The sequence below is a fragment of the Propithecus coquereli genome, unplaced genomic scaffold (assembly GCF_000956105.1).
Source record: "Propithecus coquereli isolate 6110/MARCELLA unplaced genomic scaffold, Pcoq_1.0 Scaffold20, whole genome shotgun sequence".
NCBI lineage: Eukaryota > Metazoa > Chordata > Mammalia > Primates > Indriidae > Propithecus > Propithecus coquereli.
In genome coordinates this window covers 6,842,523-6,862,796 of record NW_012144967.1, presented here as the reverse complement: position 1 = coordinate 6,862,796, position 20,274 = coordinate 6,842,523, and the positions used below count along the sequence as shown (strand labels likewise).

The 20,274-nt window shown below is 34.3% G+C and overlaps 1 protein-coding gene and 1 long non-coding RNA gene across 5 annotated transcripts in view; both read left to right on the top strand.

Annotated features, from left to right (window-relative positions):
• Nucleotides 1-1,637: 1,637 nt before the first annotated feature.
• On the top strand, nucleotides 1,638-15,060 carry LOC105809869. Its single transcript, XR_001137472.1, has 5 exons — nucleotides 1,638-1,934; nucleotides 4,256-4,322; nucleotides 4,906-4,991; nucleotides 9,924-9,994; nucleotides 14,688-15,060. It is a non-coding gene; the product is annotated as an uncharacterized LOC105809869 (long non-coding RNA).
• A 2,244-nt stretch (nucleotides 15,061-17,304) lies between these two features.
• The window catches only part of CHD2 (chromodomain helicase DNA binding protein 2), a 115,638-nt gene continuing 112,668 nt past the window's right edge, over nucleotides 17,305-20,274 (top strand). For all 4 annotated transcript variants that reach the window (XR_001137471.1, XM_012643753.1, XM_012643751.1 and 1 more), the window contains exons 1-2: nucleotides 17,305-17,826; nucleotides 18,171-18,303. Coding sequence is in view for 3 of the 4 variants with exons in the window: in XM_012643753.1 (XP_012499207.1) it covers nucleotides 18,242-18,303 (62 nt within the window). In the remaining variant the exon portion in view is untranslated. The remainder of the gene's footprint in view (nucleotides 17,827-18,170; nucleotides 18,304-20,274) is intronic.

The following is a 20,274-nucleotide window of genomic DNA, read 5'->3' as shown; positions in this document are numbered from 1 at the left end:
TATTTTTTTTGTGCGTGTGCCCACGGAGAGCTCAAAGTATATTGCCAAGGAAGGTGGTCCGGCTGCAAAGAAGGAAACCAAAATCTATAAAAAGTCAGGAGACTTGGGATCAAGTCCTAGCTCTGTCCTGAGTGGCTGATACCATATTAAGCCAAGTCAATTAATACTGTTCCATTTTTAAAAGGGGCCCAAACTATTCCTAGGCTCCACATGTATTTAACATTCTCTGATTTTAACCCAGGAGCAGGGTCTCAAGAGAACTTGGGTTGCTTCCCTCACCCCTAAGTCCCCTCCCCTCAAAAAAAAAAAATATTAAAACGAAGAGCATCTGTTCCTCTCACTTTCCTCAGCTCCCTGGCCAAAAGGAGCAAGGTTTCTAAATGTTGGTATTGGGAGAGAGCTACTTCTTTTTCCTTTCCCATCCACTTCAGTAAAGTTTAGGTTTTCATTTTTCCCCCATGGCCTGCCTGGAGTTGCTTTCAGACTGAAGTAGGAAGAAGTAATGAAAAAGTGAGATCTGCTGAAAGGAAACGAAGCTTGGTTTGCCTGATTCTTTGGAAGGAGGTTGCACAGGTAGGTTGTGATTGTTCAGGTTCAAACTACTACTTTAAGAAACACTGCCCTAGAGGGTGGAATCCGGCCAACTCGTACTATAAAAGACTGATTCCTTAAGGCCTCAGGACACCGTATGTGCTGATAGGCTGTCTCACATAAATGGGCAAGAGGCAGCTTGCAAACCCTCAGATGAATGGCATCTCAATTTGGATACTGGGCTAGGGGATGTGCTGGTCTTAAAACCGTTGGTCTTGACTCTGTGACCCTGAGGCAAGGCCTGGATGCTTAGAAGAAATATCTTGAGGATATGGCTGCTTGCCCAAGGGCTATAGACCTGCATCTAGTTTGCTCATCATCCTGTCAGTCATTTTTTATTTTTTTAAAGAGAATAAATTCTGAATTCAGAAACACTGAAGCCAGAACTTTTTCCAGAGGCGACGCTGTATTATCTCTAGGGCCCTGTACTAATGATTCCGGCCTGGCCTACACCGCACAAGGACCCTCCAGCTAGCCTGGAGGGGTCCGCACTGCGGGGCGAAAAGCAACAACTCAGCTCCAAACCCAGAGGTTCTACCATCAGCCAATCGCGGCCCGGTGCTTCTCAGGACAGCCAGAAACGCCTACGGGCAGTGAATGGCACTAACGGTAGCCTATCTGTGCGGCAAAGGCGCAAGGGGTAGGATCAAAATTAGCCAATAGAATGATAGTAGTTGTTGTTGGGCGGGAGAAAGACGCCCGCTAGCGTGCGTGAGGCGGCTCCTGGGAGGGGATGACAGGAAGCTCTTGGAGCCAATGGCCGCGGTGGGCGGGCAGCGGCGCGCGTGCGCGCTGGGTTCCAAGGCTGCGGGCGGGAGGCGGGGAAGGTGGGGGAGGGGAGCGGGCTGGAGCGCCGCGGAGCTCCTGCCGCCGCCGCAGCCGCCGCCGCCGCAGCGAAGAGGCCATGTTGTGTGGTGTGTGGGGCGGGGGGAGGAGGAGGAGGGAGTAAAGCCGAGAGAGGAGACGGGAGAGAGACACCACACACACACACACGGCACAAGATGGCCGGAGAGGCAGCAGCACCCCGAGCTGTCAGGCGTTCCGCCGCGGCCGCAGGGCCCGGCGGCCGGTTGGGAGCTGCGCCCGGGCGGCCCGCAGGCCCGCGAGAGCGGGGCGGCCGCGGCTGAGGCGAGGCGGGCCGCGCGCCGGCGTTAGATCCCACGGCAGAGGCGCCCGGGGCGGCCGGGCCCACAATGCCGAAAGCGCCGCTGCGGCAGCGGCTGCGGAGGCTCCCCGGGGCCCCGGCGCCTGGACCTGGCGCGGGCAGGAGGCTCGGGCAGATGGTCCGGCCCGAGACCCGGGTTTGGGCGACTAGGAGCTGCCGGCGGCCGCCTTCGGACCCGGTGAGTGGCTCCCCGGCTCCTTTTATTGTCCTTTGTCCTTGGGAGGAAAAGCAAAATGTCCTTGAGCGCGCGAGCAGGAGGGGGCGGCGGGCCGGGCCTCGCTGGCCGGCTCTCCCCACACAGCCTCTCCGTGGTCGCGGCCGGCTCTCTCAGGCGGGATGCGCCTCGGCGCCATGGGCCGGGGTCGCGGGGCCCAGGGGCAGGGGGCACGCGGAGCCCCGCTGTAGACCCCGCGGCCGGCAGGTGGGCGGGAGGCGGCCTTGTTGCCGGCACTGGGACCCGCCAGGAAAGGGGCGGCGGCGGGTGACTGCCTGCGGGAGCCCGAAGGGGACCGCACGAGGAGAGCCCCTTTCTGTCTTGGTGAGTTATTTTTGAAATTTAGGGAAAAAAAATCACTTTCAGGTTCTCCTACGGAGGAGCTTTTTAAGCTCTTTCCGGTGAGGTGGGAACTCATCTTCATGGTCGCATTTAAAAGAACAATGGAACACTAGCTACGTTTAAACAAAAATAAAACTTGTTTTTTTCTCCCTATTGGGTGTTGGCTTTTAACTCTTTCAAAGCCGACTTTGAAACGGCTGCAGTGTTACATATGCGAAGGTACTTGCTGCTTATTAAACCTTTATGGCGTTAAGATTGTCTTTCAAAAATGCAAGTTGGAGGAGTGATTCTGGTGTTTCAGAAATTACGAAGTCAAGTTTAGTGTATCGTCAAGGCTGTTTAATGGAAATAGATTTGATAATTACGGTGCTAAACGATGACGTTTGATTAATACAGTTTATTTTACCGAGTAATTACGCCAAGATCATTTGACCTACTGATATTTGAATACGATTAAACATACTGTTTGGTACTCTTTAAAAAGGTCAAAAGGAGCCGTTATCTGTAACTTCTCCCATCTGAATGTTAGGACGCACTTGGGTCAGTTCTTAGTGTTTAAAAGTTTAAGTTCATCATTTTATTATTTTTAAGAATATTGTATGTTATCGAAAGTCATGATCGAAAAACTTTTACGAAAGAATATTCTGACACCAAATCTCTTCGTGAAGTTACTTTCTCGTAGTGTAAATATTAAAGTAGGACTGCTTTCGGTAATGGGCGATGAAGAGGAGCCATATTTGTTGCATTTGTTGCATGTATAAAAAATCTACATGTGCTTAAAACAGAACAGTATTTTTAAAATATAGGTTTCAAAAATTTGCAGAATTCTATGTATAATGTCTGTTTTAAGAAAATGTTTGGAGGGCAATTTTTAAGTTTAATGGTTTGAAGAGCAAACCAGAAACGCACAAAGCTTTGTGTATTTTAGAATGTATTTATCTTCATTCTGCGAAGCTCTTGTGTTGTAAAGGTGCAGATCTATATAAAAATATTGTTGGGCAGATTTAGGTAGTAAATCTAAAATCAGAGATAGTGGTTTTATTCAACCATATTTCTCAGGGATTATTTCCCCAGTAAAATTGTTTCATTTTTTTGAATAGCTTTCATGTAGTGGTATATGTTACATCAGTTGCGCATATCTTGATTTTTACAGAATCCGTTGTTTACCAATTTTGGTTTTTCAAATCAATGTTTTTGAAGTTTTCGAACATTGGTTTTAAATGGATATTCTGAATCTAGTTCTTTAGAATCCTTTTTGAATTGTGAAATACAAAATAATTGCAAGCAGTTTAATCTAGAAAGATCTTTTTACTTGATAAGTGGGGGAGGAGAAAGACTGAAAATATTCAAGACCCTGGTTTGAAATTGAGTAAAGGTCATAGATACAAGTTTTAGACTTGCCTAAAAGGCAAAGCTAATATCCCACTTAGTGAGATCAAATAACTTGTGGTTTAAAATTTAAAGTAACCAGTGGCCATTTTAACTTCACTAATTTCTCCTGGAGGAGTTAATTTTTAATTGGTCATAATTGTAAAAGGTATTTCTAGATGGTAAACTGAGATGTTAAGATAATTTCAGTATTTAAAAATGGTAAACTTTTTGTTGTCTGGCGTAAAAAGAGGGAAAATAAAAATTAAAAACAAGGCCATAATCTTAAATCTGTCTGAAGATTAAAATTTTCTGTATTTGCTTTTAATTTCAGTGCCTTAATGTTTAGTATTTGTCAACACAGCCAAAAGATGAGGAAAACAAAGACTGATATTAAGATAAGAAATAACTACAACCATAAAAAAAATGTACAGGTTGTATGTTGATGAGCCATCTCCTAAATTTGCCCATAGATTTTTGTTTTTGGAATATTTTCTCGTTTCGTCTCAGTGAATCATTGGCCAAGACATGTTTAAAAATTAAAACATTAATATCATCCTTTTTTTTTTTTAAAGGTGACTTACAAGATTAAAATTATTTGGTTGCTGATGGTTCTGAACAAATACAATTCTTTTATTTGAGGTAAGATTGGGTAAATTTTTATTACTTTGACATAAAAATTAGCTTATTAGGTTTTGTTTTGCTCTTTAATAATTTATATTTCAAATAACCAATGAATCCTTATCTATGGTTTTTAAAAAATGATTATGAATATGAATAAACTAAATACCTGAAATTTTACAAGCCTTTAAACTCTTTCACTGAATTAAAGATTAAATATCTATATGCATAACCATTGTAATTTAATGTACCCTTTGAATAGTTTAAAATACTGAAGGTCCATTAAGCCTTTGTTTAATTTGGGGAGCAAGAAAAGATTGATTATATTTTGAGGAAAACCATGAACCAAAGATAGATTTTTTTCTCTTTAATTCTGTAATATGCCATGCAAAAAAATATTTAAAGAAATTTATTGGAAAAGTTGAACTAGTTTACTATTCATATTAATAGGTTTTAGGGAAGAATATTTTAAAAATTAGGTTTTAAGCATGGATTTTAGTTTTCGTTTCTTTTCTATAATTAAAAAGTTTAAAAATACTTCTTCTACTTGCTATTGATTATCACTGAGTTGTTTTGAATCTTGTTTGTTTGTTTTCACCAAAAGGTATGCCATTTTGAAGACTGAGACATTGGAGTTTTGTCCTTGAGGATAATGGAAAGCTTTAGGAAAGTCTGTATTGTGTATGGCAAGTAAGTAAATGTTTTTACCCAGCATCTGAAATTGAATAGTTACCAACATTTAAGTAGGAAAACATCGGTAAAGTTTGTCAGTGAAGCAAACCGTAGACTGTTTCTTTATGTCTCTAAAAAAAGGTGAGAAAAAAACCTATCACATTCCTTTGCCTTACATCAAAATACTTATATTACTTTTAAAACAGTCGATGCATGTAATTTATATCAAGGCAGGAAGACATTTAGTACTTCCAATAAAATGATGCTTTAGGATTGCAGTTAGATCTGCAGCACAGTCATCAAAATCATGTCTTTACAATCTACTATACACATTTTTTAGCCATTTTTCTGTTGATACAGAGCACATTTTACGAATGGCCTGGAATTTTGCATTTGTTGATCATAGGATTCTTAAAAAAACTACATTTCAAAAACTAAATAGACAATTCCATATCTTAGTTATTACTTAAATAGATTAAAAATAACTCATTTTACTTGCTTTCATGAGTTATTTTCAAACAGGTATAAAAATAAGTTGTTTTCTAGGAAATTAGAGTAATGCATCTAAAGAGTCTTCTAATTTATAGCTAAGCAACTGTTTTCAAAGCATAAAAGGTAAAAATAATTTTTAAGCACATTAGGTATTGGGCTTCGTATACCATGTGTATAATACTTCACATCTTAAAACTGGATACATGAATGAAAAAAATACATATGTCCACCGAAGAAAAAAATATTCATAAGTTAACATTGAATCTGGAAATTAATGTCAAGCTGTTACGAGTAAGTGATTGACCAGAGGAAATATGAAATATAATAAGGAATGTTTTGGGAAATTTTAACAATTGCCAAGTGACCAGTTAGCTAAATAAGGGCAAGTTTGCCATTGTCTCTGAAATTTATATGGCAAATAAAATATAATCTGTTGTTTGGTGTTGGCTTATTCCATTGACTAAAATAGGTGGTAAGAGGAATAATATTTTTAATGCCTTTTCTTCAGCTTAACTTTTCCTTTTTAATCCTTTTTGTGGTTTCATCAAATTTGTGTTTATTACAGTGTGAAAAGAAATGTTAATTAACTGTAGTGTTTTAAAGATACGACATTTTCAAAAGAAGTCTAAACATCCTTCACCCTAAACTTCTTTAACATAAATGCCAAGATTAGGCTTTTCTCTGTGCAGTTGATATGACATTAAATTGGCATTCATCTGGTTCGGCACTGTTACAGAAAATGAGAATTGGGTTTCTTTTGTGAAGCATAACGTAAGTTTAAGTACAAATATGCAATAAATTTATAATGGTATACCAAAGATATAATTTGTTCAATAAAAAAAATAAACAGCTGGAGAAGGTTAGAAATGTTAAACTAAGATTTGTATCTTTTTCCCCCGAGTATCAATAATTTAAAATAAATCTAAATGATACAGTAACCTCCCAGTTAATCCCCAGTCTAGTGGAATACAGCTTTCCTTTTATCACCAACAAGATACAGGATTAGAATAAGTCATATTTTATAAATATCTACATGTACTTAGGTCTTTATGACTGTTTATATTCATTGTTTTGATATTTGCTTGAGCCAGTCTCGTATAATGGACAAAATTGATTGAATAGCCACTGGTACATGAGGGCAAATGTAAATGTAGATACTATTATAGGTAGATAATATTGTGGAAGATAAATATAGTAGGTAAGGTAGATACTATATTCTTTTAAAGTAATATATTTCATAAGAAAAGTAAATTATTATTTATCATCGTTTCCTGCTTAAGAACCAAAGTGATAAATACTTAAATAGTTGTATTTATCTTAGCATTTTGGACTAATTCTTGAATCATAAAAGTCTGATCAACCTGGTGATTGGGTTGGATTGCATTTGTTCTGATAAAAACTGTTTAAAAAATTACAACATTCAATAGAAATGAAAGAAGCTATGAGAGAACCAAAAGGCTCCTGTGAACCATTACATGACGTTTAGAGTATAGATTATACGAAATAGGCAATTTCAAATGTAAATTTTCTTTCAAGTTTAGTTTACCTATTGTTCACAGTTGTTTCTTGATTATTTAAAAATTCAGGCTGTGGACAACCAATTTATTTACTTTTTCTCCTCTTTTATCCTTTATGAAAAGGCAGAAGGGAGAAAAACATAATTTGAGGACATCTCTATCTTCTGCTTTAATCAGAGATGTGTGATAGAGTAGAAAATATAACTATGATTCAGCAATCAGGAGACCCAGCTTCTCATATAAATAAGCCCTGCAATCTTGACATTTTATTCTCTGTGGAATCTCTTAATTTGTATGAAGGCTTTAAGAGTTTCCAGATTCTTAAGATCCTTCTTAGCTCTAAAATTGGGTGATAAAAATAATTGAGTGTCTAATTCTCTTACACAAACTTTGTAATTTTTGCATGGCAAATCACATGGTTTATTTCTGTGGTTGAACTATTGGAATAACATAAGACCTGCAATGTACTTAACTTAATTGATTTTTTGGCATTTCGAAGTATTGATAGATAGTATACAGACATTGGAAAATTGATCTTAGCAAAACAATTAGAGAGTGATATTGTTTCCAAAGAATAAAGATTTAGAATGTTGTAATAAAAGCAATTTTTGGATTTTTCTAGTAATTATTAAATGTAATACTAAATTGAGTGTATTTCTATGTAATGTTTTCAGCTGACTACAGTTATAAACAAGATTTATAATTTGCATGCCTGGTGTCATCTGTTCAATTTCCTTTAAGAAATTTCTATACTTCAAAGATACATATCCTCATTTTACCAACTACCTTCCCCTTACAGATCGAATGGTTCAGTGTAAACTTTTATTTTCAAGTTGGCTATTTCTGAATATGATTAACCTTTACAATTTAAATTGAAGGATATTCTGATCCTTATAAATATATTTGACTTGATTATGTAACATTCAAGTAGCATATTTTCTATAATATGATAAAAATTTTGATTTATACATCATATAATGCCTGATAGGGCTGGAAAACATTCCTTTGCCTTTTGAAACTAAACCATTTATTTGAAATTGAATATTTCGAAAATAAGCAATTATATCATTACTATATAGTAATCATAATCATTTTAATTTAGACTATCAAGCTATGTATTTTTTAACTTTAAGGGTTGTGAATTTTCTTAGAAATGTTAATGACTTTATAATTACCCTCTTTTTGCATAAGCATTCTTAAATTTTGTACTGCTGTCAGATTTTATTCTTAAATTTCAAAATTATTTTAAGGAATTTAGACGATGACAAAATCAGATATTCTAAGAATAGTGCAAATAGGCTTATAATAATGGGAGAATTGACTAAAGCTGTCCTTGCCTTTTATTGTAAAAGGACCAGCATCCGTAATGGTTGTTTATATATATAATTATATATATATAATACATTTATAAGACATATATATACCTATAACTTATTAGTAAGTCAGAAACCATAATGTTGCAAAATATTAAGGATAAGGATAGGTAAAAATAGGAGCAAAATCATCATCTTTCGTAAGTCTCCTTATGCTGAGCTCTACTGGCTTCTCTCTTTGAAAGGATGCCAGAATAGTATTTCAGATTTTGTCGATTTTGGGGAAAGATATGTTATGCTAGGTTACGTTGGTATTAGTAATTTTCATGGTGTTGCAAAGTGAGATCTATTTTCTGTTTTTGGTGGTGTGAAAACCCAGAGATACATACTTCTTGTATGGGTAGGTAACTTATTTATAAGCACATTATTAGACCAGTGTGAGGAATTTCTCTTAGATGTTTGTTTTACCGACTTTGCATAAGTCAATTCTACCCTTCTCGCGTGGGTTACTTGATTGATTTAAAATTTGTCTTTATTCACAAAATCCTCTAAAGTCAAATTAAATTGGGAAGCTTAAAAATAACATTGTGTTCTTTTTAAACTGCTTTATTTGTTAATTTTTTGGGATGATACTTTAGCACTTTAAGGGTAATTTTGAAGCAGATCTTTGCTATATTTCTTGATTATGCTTTCTCAAAATGACTAAAGGAATTTAGATTTAATAAGATAAACAATGACTTGCTGAAAACTAGTTGTAGAAAAGCATTTGGGTAACTTAGTTTTAACTTAAATCCTAAACTTTAATTTTGTCCTTTGCCTTATAAAAACCTTAAATTGTTACATTTTCATATTGAACATTTAAACAGCTTTTTTTATTGATTATTATAATCATATTTGGGAACACAGGTGACTGAAAAAAGTGTATACCTGTATTCAGAAGGTATTTGAGATATGGGAAACACCATTTTCCATGTTTAGTTATGAGGTATTTAAGTCTAGTGAAATGGATACAATATTTTTTATCAAGTATGTGTTTTAGAAAGGATTAGTGTTGCTTTAGTTCAGTAGATCCATACAGTTGGTAGTAGTATGAAATGATGCCTAATGTTTTCTTTCTAACACTAAGAATTGTGTTGATCAAAGTATATAGTAATGTAAAATAATATGGTAATATTAAAGAGTGAGAAAAATGATTTTTCAGGTCATGGAAGCTTTTCTTTAGAAGGCTTGAAAGTAGATGAGATGAAAGACCAGAAGATGAAACAATTCTAAACTGTTAAGGAATGATGTTGGCTCTGTTAAATAGCTAGTTTTAACCATGGCTGCCCATCACATCCACATAGGGAGCCACAAATATTTACCTATTATTTTGGAGTTCTTAGGGGCTGAGACTTATGCTTGTGATTTTATAGTAACATTCTGCAGGTGAGTCTCCTCTAACAAATTTAAGGCACTCTTAGAGCTTTTATGTCTTCTGCTTGGACTGTATTATTCATAAATACATGTACCTCTTGGTCTGATGGTGAGTGATCTTTGCAAGATGTTGAAGTTTTTGGTATAAATCATGGTGTTTAGTAATCTATTTTTGTTTTCTATGTATAAAATTATATTCTTTTTGTCCTCTACAGAAATGGTGACTCCCCAAACTGAATCCTTTAAAGGACCTGTACAACGTAGTAGACACTGGTGGAGGGATTTAGTAAGTATTGTTCAGTTTACATGCTTAATCTGTTTTTAAATTTTTAATGACTCAAAAATTTTGAGTAATTGAGTCAGAATTGTAAAAGTATAAAGGGATTTAGTGAAACTCAACACAGTATAAGAAAATCAACATCGTTAGATGTGTGGTGAAGTTTATTAATAAAATTTTGCTTATTAATTTGCTCCAGGCTATTTTCCGCTTTCTTCATTTAAACTCAGGCAAAGTTAAAATAAAAACAAACATACATTTGAACACGTTTTTAACACTTTTAGATCTGGGTATTGGTAAACTCCTGCTTGTTTTTATAAATAAAGTTTTATTGCAACACATCTATGTTCTTTCATTTAGATGTTGTTTGTGACTGCTTTCCTACCACAGCAGCAGAATTGTGTACCAAATGGCCACAAAGCCTAAAATATTTATTATCTGTTCTAAGAATAGCTTGCCCTAGATCTTACCATCTATCTCTTGTCAACTTTACCTTCCCTGTGTAGAACTCGGAAGCCCTTGAGTTCTCTTTTGGTTACAGAACATACTTTTTAATGATTTCCAGTGTTGTAATTACCTAAAATAAATGAAGTAATTTTGAACTTAAATTTGAAAAGCTAAACAAAAAGTTCTTTAGCTTGTTTGACAATGAGGTTATGCTTTGATGTTAGAAGATATGGTTATCACCTCTGTGGAATAGTTTTTCTAACTCCCAGCTTGAGAAATAATGGGAAAGAGTTGGTGGGGAAGGTTGTAGAAATGAATTGGGTGAATTCACAAAAAGGATTTATATATTATTATCAAACTTTTTTCAGTAGTTAAATACTAGCTATTTTATAAAAATAATTCTTTTTGAATCACATTTGGGAATCTAGATCATAATTTTTGCCTGTTCTTCTGCTTGCATTGTACAGATGGCTACTGGAGTCTGCAAAATAGAAGGTTTTTTTTCTTTGTTTTGTTTTTTGATAGGGGGTTGGTGAGGGTAGAGATGGAAACCTTCCTAATGTAGTACAATTTTCAGCGGTGATCATATTTTGAAGAGATTAGTTGCTTGGCACATAGTAGATACTCAATAAATACTTGATTTATTTTATAAATATGGCTTTTATTAAACATTGTTTATCATTAGCGTTGGGTCTAATAAAAAACAAAGTGAAATTCATTATTAAAACATAAATTTTTAATGTGTTAAATATTAATTTTTAGATATGCCTGAAAGCCAAAATTTTGATTCAATAAAAATTAAAAGTGATAAGAACTCTTTTTCTCTGCAATTCACAGTCTTTTAACATGCATACATAGTCAAGTTTTAATCCAATAGGGACAATTGGGAAGACTGGATTGTAAAACTTTAAATAAGATGACTGGTTTTTTCAGTTGTCATAATTGACCTTGTTCGTTTTAGATTTAGTTTTCATGCCCATCTTATTTAAGATCCAAACTTGTTAATATATATTCTTTTGAAGATTCAAGGCTATTTTTATAACAAGGCAGTTTAATTCTCAGGACTTTCTTACATAAATGGTTTCAAATTTAAAGACAACAGACAAAGATGATTGAAATGGAGTCATAAAGTACCAAGAATCTTAGTTACATGATGAGAAGGATGAATTTTTGCTCTAGATTGTAATTTTGTGCCTGTTTGTCCCTTTGGTTTTGAAATAAGTGTTTAAGTTTAAAAATATAAATTAAATTAGATTTATTAGAGCCATCCATTTAAAAAAAATTAAGAATCATTAATCATTTCATTTTCCTTATACTGCTCTCTGCCCCTCACATTTTTCTTTGCTATTAAAAATGGAAAACTTTGCTGAGAAATAGAGGTAAGGAGATTATTTATTTTAGGAGAGCATTTAAACCGAATCTAGATGATGAATCACTTGTATTTCAACTAACAATGTATTTTATGATGTCCTAGTGTTTTGGCAACAAATTTACTGAAGTAGAATTTAAAGAGAAGACGTATGCTCAGTTTTATGTTCTTAACGTCTAAATATATGATTTTTGGGGATTTTAGGAGGTAGCAGTTACTCACTGAAACTTTGTTACCATTGAAGTTGTTGTGGGAATTAATGAATATCAAAGTGGAAAAATTCTCCTAACCATTTATATTATTTGCTTGAACCTTTTATGTGAAATAGATAAAAGATCTGTCTGATTATGGAATTCTACATCAAAACATCTCTTCAGTAAGTCTGCAGTAATTCACAAGTTACTGGAGAGGGGAGTGGAGTAGGGCTTCCACATCTAAACCCTACCCAGTTTTCTGTAGGATGCTAACTTTTTCTAATGCAAATCTACTTTTCTCTCTTTAAATCAGTAAGTGTTTTTTCTTTAAATAATTGACCCCATGACCTTACATGTTCTTCAGAGATATTCTTACTCTTGGAATATAAATTATTTTGATTCAGTAAGATTAGTTTGTAGGTCCCAAGTACTTTGGTTATTGTGGCATAACAGAATGTTAGCTAACATTTATTGAGATCGAATGTCAGGTAATGTACAATAAATGTATTAACTCATTTAATCCTCAGTACTGCCACAAGAGGTAGGTACTATGATTATTTCTGTTTTACAGATGAACAATTTTGGATTTTGTTCCCAAGAAAGTTTTCAGGCTCACAGAACTCAGCCTGATTTCTTTTTTATTTTTTGAGATAAGATTGCTTATTTGCAAACTTGGTTTTTTATAAGAACTTGGAATTCTATAAAAATAAATGGGTTATTGCTAAATCCCTCACAGATCTTTTACCAGCTTTGATGCTTGTCTGAGCACTTTTGCTTATTAACAACCATCTCACTTTTGGCTATGGATTGGCTTTGCAGGAGTGTAGATTGACCATGGCTTTTTAATGTCATAAGAGTTGTCTGCTTTCTCTTGTAGCATTCTTTTTCTTTCTTTCTTTTCTTCTTTTTTTTTTAACCTATCTTAAATATATGACTGTGATGTCATGATAAGTGTCCTACTATTTTCTAATTATTACAGAGACCATTACATTTTAGTGAGTAATTTTAGAGTTATTAATGTCATTACTTCTTTTTTTTTTAACCTATCTTAAATATATGACTGTGATGTCATGATAAGTGTCCTACTATTTTCTAATTATTACAGAGAATTTTAGTGAGTAATTTTAGAGTTATTAATGTCATTAGATTTTCTTTTGAGATACAGTTTAAATAATGATTTTAGAAGGAAATATGGATAAGTTTTATTTCCTGTCTTGTGGCAGAATATAAAGCATTGAGTTTAAAGGTACCAAATTGAATAAGTCACACCTATAGCTATTGAAATAACTATAATTTGGTATTAATGCATTTTTTTCTTAGTAGTGTTGTTCACCATAATAGTATTTACATCATCAGTTTCATTTAGAGCTTGACTTTGAATTGGAACAATAGAGATTGAGGAGAAACTGGTTTATAATTAACTCTGAGAGAAGAATGATGATATTTTTATACTTCTATACAGAAGTATAGGTTTCTTAATTTTAAGGAATGAACAAGTCAAATGGAAGATACTTTACTGATGTGGGGAATGAATTGAGTTATTTAGTTTCCCTTTTAAGTCTGGGGAGGAATCTGCAAAATCAGTTATGGAGAAATATCTTGCTTTTGATGTTTCTTACTGATGCTGGGACACTCCTTTCCATCAATGTTTTTAAATATGGGCGGCAGTATCTCTTGGTTAAGCAAATACTTTATTAAGTAGATTTTTGTATTGTATGTTAGTTACAAGGAAATTACCTAATGAATAGAGATGGTCTTTTATTTATTTGCCTTCAATTCAGTCACCTTTGAATGTATCTCCACAAATTCACTTAGTGAGTTAGAAAATTTGTAGAGACGGCATGGGATTAAAACTTGTTTTCTTAAATTATGTTTGATTTTGATGAATTTGGATCATTTATTTATTGATAAAGTCACCTGGCCTCCCACTTCTCCAGTTCAGATTATTTAAGTAATAGATTTGTTTTTCTGTGGAGGAACATTTGATACTTTGGCAATGAGAATATCTTAGTTATATATAATTTGAAAACTGATAGTATTTTATGGCAAATATCAAAGAAGCCAGGCACATATTTTGCATTTTTGATCTTTTTTTTTTTTCCTGGTAGCTATGTATTTTCTGTCTTCCCAGATATGTAACTAAAGATGGTGCCATCTATATTGGCCATTTGTGTTATCTAAACAAAATTAATTAACATCTGTTGGAATGGAAAACTGCTATGATCCACTGCTTTGTTTTTTTAATCCCTTAAGATTCTTTTCTATAATTAGTTTTCTTTGAAGAAGCTTGGAAAGTTTTCTGCATTGAGATTTAGAATCCACAGTGTTTCTGTAATTTAGCTTTCCAGGAATTTTGAATTTTAACTTATGTTTTTACTTTTCATGTACATAGTATAATGGTGTTAATGTTAAATATTAAAAATTTGACTCTTCACTGAGTCTTTTATGGATACAAATGTATCTGTTACAGTAGAAGACCTTTGTTACTTTTGTGTGCAGTCTTTCATTGATTATCAGTGAGAAGTTGTGTGTGTGCCTTACATACAACTTTAATATACAATTTCATAGTTGAAAGCTGTTACAAAATTAAAGCTTTGTGTATGGTAGGCTATCTTAAAGGTGGGTGGATGTTTTCTATTTGAAAGATTTAAGATTCCAACAGCATTTTTTTTCTTTTAATTTTTTCATCAAGTACCCAGTCAGCTTGAAGAGTCTCAAATGGACCCTACCACTGAAAATCAAGATGGCAGTCCACTATGGGGAATTGAGGAAAATGGATTAATACAAGAGTCCTGTGATAATATACAACCCAAGACAGGGTTCTTTTAACATGGATTCCATGAAATGAATGAAGACATAGGTCTCTTACCCAACACAAATGGACAGTGGACCTGACTTTCTAAAGACTTTTTTGTATCATTAAAACAAGTACATTTTTGACATTTGGAGAAGAAAGATGGCACATTAACACAGATAATAGTTTGTATGCCTGGAATTTTTTGCAAGTTTGATTTGTATGAGTATGACCTCGTGGAATGTTAACTTTAATAAAATTTATAACACTTTAAAATTTCTCAGTTTGGGCTTTTTTTTTTTTTAAGCAGAAGTTTCATTAAATGTTCAGTTATTGCTTTAATAACACTATGACCTTTACAGTTGCCCAGCGGTAAAGTGTATTGAATAAAGCTGGTAAAATGGAAATGGTGTGCTGAAAGATGTTTTTCTTGGTTGATTAAGATTTATCTTTTTTCCCACAAAGTTGTGGAAATTTTTTGTGCTTTGAGATGGTCATTTGGTCGAAATGTTATTTTGTTTGTGCTTTCTTGAAACACCTTGCAAAACACCTTAATCAACAGGTAACATAATAATAGAATCTTTAATCTGTGATGAGATTTTAAAGAACTTTTAGAACAAAATGCTTGTTGCCCCAAAATTCAGGATGAATGATACAGTATTTTTCTCTGAATCATTTTGTGTTGATGGAAATGGTCCCTTTTACTTAAGCTTTTTAATATTATAAATAAAACATCTTGCAGTAGGCCTTTTATCTCAATATGTAAATAAATTGATGTCTCCCATTGTCTTAATATTATCGGAAGTATTGGATTTATAGGGAAATGTCCTTGGGGTATTCACAAAAGGACTTAAAATTTTGTTGGCAATAATGTGTATAATACATTTTATGTATGTTTGAAATAGAATTAATATCTTGTATTTTCATTATTCTATACAATTGGGAATTTAGAATAAATGAATTGTTCCATGCCATAGATTGTTATGTTTACAGGTTTTTATTTGTGATCAACTAATACCAGTCTCAGCCACTATTACAAAGGGTGGTAGGCTTTATTTTTATAGACCAAATGAATTGTTGATTATATGTTCCCATTATACAGAGAACTAGGACTAGTTTAGGTTAAATTTTTTTGTTACAAATAGTTACTCGTACTGTGTCTGTGATTAATGTCAAATACTATAGCATAGGCATCCATGAACAATACATGCACAATATTCTCATTGATTTGAGGTGGTTGGTCTTTGTATAAACTGATAAGTGGAATTTTGGATTTTGGTACAAAAGTTATCTTTATGTAGAAAGTATGGAATTGAAAGTTTTGATTATGGATTATATATTTACCTGTATTGGACCTTGTTGCTTTGTTGGGTGTGAGTCTAAAATGGATTTCCTCAATGAGGGAAGGATATGGTTCTGGCAGATTATGTTGAGTAAGGAAAGTTGATTGGATTTTTGGGGGTATGTGAATGTGTTTACTTGTTTGCATGGGGTGCTTGGTGAGACTATTGAATAATTGTTTTTGGAGTTAGTGATAATTTTGTTTCTATAGGTCTCATTGCTTTGATATTTAGGATAATTTGCCCTGTGACATTACTTTGATAATTTGCATCAGATGACCTGTTGTTATTGTTGGAATGGGTGTATACTTAGAATTTGATTTGAAATATAAGGGAAGTGTTGGGATATATGGGTGTTTACTGTTGGTTTTGGAGGTGGAGTTTCTTGGGTTTTTGATTTAAAGGTGACTGGTTGGTCCATATTCTTGAATTTGAAGAACTTTGTTTGCCTGAATCATTGTGGGAAGTAAACATATTGTGGCTGTGAAAAGTTTTTTGAGGGTAAAATGTTCAAGGTTGTATAATGGGTTAAAGAATTTTGTGGAAGTACAAAGAAAATTTGAAATTCTTGAATAAAAATTGGCTGCATTAACTTTTGCTCTAATGCAACTGAACACTAGGGAGGCGCTCTTGAGTTGTAAAACTTACCCCCTTCTTCTAGTTGGGATGGTAGATTCCCCCTTAAATTTTATATTTAGGTGATTTTTAGGCATCATACAGAAGGCAAAACTTGGATTTAATTTATGAAATTGAGGTTTTGCTTTTATTTAGAAATCATTTTACCCATGAGGGGGTTAATTTTTAAAAAGATTAGTACTTAAGCTGAGCTTTAGATTCTCTAAGAATTATCCCTTTTTCAAAATGGCTTGATAAAACACCACTTCCTGTCCAGGGAGGAAGTTATTTTAGCTCAAGGACTGAAATATTTAGCAGATCTTTAGACAAAAGGAACAAATTACATTTCTCTCTGGCTTAAAAAGGGTGTTTGAGCCAGAGGGGGTTAAAGAAGCCCTCCCCCTCCCCCTGTTGGGGTGGTCTGGAGGGGCAGGGAGGTGTGGGGGTGGGGGTCCTAAGGCTCCCTGGGATGGAGGATTTTTTTTTTTTTTTTTTTTTTTTGGTGGAGATGAAGGGGTGGGTCTATGGTACATCACCTGAGTTGTGGGGTAAATGTAGAGAGTGTCAATCAAAGGCAGAGCTCTCAGAGCTGGGAAGGAGGCTCTAGATGGCGGCTGTGCCTTAGAGCGCGCTCTGCTCCCTGCCTTTGCCTCACTTTACGCAACTTTCCCTAACTTTTGGGTAGCCTCAGGGGGCCCCCGCAGCCCCCTGCCTCTCCTAGTGACTTACTGGGGTCGATTCGAACCCTTTTTAGGGAGAAAAACAGCTTTTAGGAGCTTTCTTTTCGTGCCTTGTTGGAAAGAAGCAGCCGTACTGAGAGCCCAGGTCGTTGTTTTTTCCAGCTTAGAAGCCATGGCGCACCTCCATTTTTGTGCGCTCTCCTAATGAGGTTTTTTTTTCTTTCGGACCCGTTTTGGTATTAATTATTGCTTTATTTTTTGACCAGTTAACATATTTGAGGATTATTTTATTTATTTTTCATTTTTTAACGGAGGATTTTGCCTTTATTTTTAATTATTTGGGATCTGATATTTTTCTACTACTAGATAGGACTCTTGCTTTGGACATACTACATGGATCAGGTAAGTTCACAATCATTAGTGAGAATTTTAAAGATTTTTATGTTAAAGTTTGCTTTATTTTCTGTAAATACGAGGAATTCTTGGATGACGCAATACGATACAGAGATTGTTATTTGTATCCAGTGTGTTACTTTGAGAAACTTTCCTTATTGATAGTGATGCTTCCACTGTTCGGTTTATCCTGTTGTGTTTCTTTTTTTAAGGAAAAAATAGAAATATTTTGTTTTTCAGTGCTTTCTGTTGTTGTATTGTAACAATATCGTTAACATCGTCAGGACTTTGTTCCTGTTAATAAAAACCATCGATAGAAGCCGGGACCTTACCTTTCTTTCAACTTTTGACAGTAAATACCTGGGCACAGGACTTCAAAGCAAACACAGATTCCCCCTCCCCCTTAATATTTAAGAATTAAAAGATGATGAGAAATAAGGACAAAAGCCAAGAGGAGGACAGTTCGCTACACAGCAATGCATCGAGGTATGAGCTATCAACTTTCTTCCTTTTTGTCTTTTTTTTTGGGGGAAACCTCAGCTTACAGTTGTTTACCTGACAGACATGGATTACTGTCTGTTTTATTATAACTATTTTTCTAATTTGAATTCGTTTTTTAAAGCATGACCTTGAGATTGCTAATATGCCACACCCTAATTTTTTGGTAGCAATTTATGAAAGTTGAGTTGTGACTTAAGGCCTCTTACAGCAGTCAAAAGGTAAGGTACCTTTATTCAAAGGGGCCTTTCCTGTAAACTACAGTTTTTCTGTCAGTAAATTTCAGTTTTTAGGTTTTTGTACTGCAGAAAAATGACCTTGTCGGTTTAGCCATTGCTGCATTGCACCATTTTACATACAAGGCAAATTTTTTCTTTGAAGAATCTAGGATATCCAAACTTGTAACTGAGGGCCATAGAGGAGCCTTGTAGTAGTAAATTATAGTAAATAGACATTTGAGAAAGTTATATGAATGAAAAAATGTACATTTAAAAATGAAATCACAGAAAGGACTCTTTGACTGATGCCTTTCAGTTTATATTTTTATTTGACTCTGTATTTCTTTTGATACCCTTGACATTTTAGGAAATTTTGGTATGATTTGTCAAAACCTATACTTGATGGTTAGAGTTTCTGAATTTATGAAATCAAACCTGTAATTACGGAAATCCTGGAATACTGTTGTACTTCTGTTTTGTGTTTGTTACTGTGATTATATTTATAATTGTATATTTATATTTTAAATATTTTAAGGTTTGCACTTGTATGCTTAAGACAGGGCTTTCTGGTTGGTAGATGTATTTTATCTTCATGTTTTAGTTGTAGCTGCTTTAAATTTATTGATGTATTTCGACAGGAGTTGTCTGGAATGCTTTATCTTCTGAAGCTTACAAATGTAATGTTTGTTCAAACCATGATTTGTTCCACATTCCTTGGAGTACCTTATTAGTGATTAAGTAATAAAGCCTTTAAGATGTTTTTGTTGTATGTTCTCTGTATATTAATTTTTAAAGGTATAAATGAATGCATTTCTTGGTGTGTTCCTATCGATTGTCATGTCATAAATTTTAAATCATGAAATTAAAAAGGATGTGATTGTTTATATAATTTTTCTTCCCAATTTTGTTTTTAGTTTTATAATTTTCTATAAATATATTTATTAGACTAGTGAATTGAAAGTGCTGTGCATGGTTATTACAAATGTTGAATTCTATTTTATTAGACTAAAAATATGTTGAACCTTGCTTTGAAAACTATGTTCCCAAATTTTTTGCAAATTGAGTTGTCACACAGTTTGGACTGCTGTCTTATTAATTTGAATTGCCCATGTAATTACTAAATTATTACATTAAGGACAGAAAACTTCACTACCAATCCTAAACTGATTTTTCTAGAAAGTAATGACAGTTAGAAGGAATGGGAAACCCCAGGTATATTGACAAAGTATTAAAGATTCAATACTAAAATTGTTACTCCCTTGAGTGTATCATTTGCATAGTCTCACTTGGGTTTTGGTTTTCTTATGCAAGGTTTGTGGTTAACATCATTGATCAGACTATGCTTTCTAATTTAAAAATCGAGCAGTGTTTTTATTCTTTCTTTTGATACTTTTACTCTCACCTGGAAAACTACTTGGAAGTTGTCATACGTTTGCTTATTGGTAGCAGGGTTACAGCTGAACAAGAAGCATGTACTTTACTTTTAAATGTTTTGTCAGGTGAACTTTGAATCATATACCTGATGAATGTCCAAAAATATTTGAGAGCTTGAAGAGAAGATAGTTACTTTTAAGTTACTGTTACCCTAAATCGCACATCTTAATGCATGTACATAATTATGACATCACTTCCTTTTAAAATTGTAAAGCTAAAGGATGTTCGTGGTGTTTTAATTTACTAGATAAGTGTTACTTCTAGTGAGCTGAATAGAGACTGTCCGTGTGACTACTACTTAGTTCCT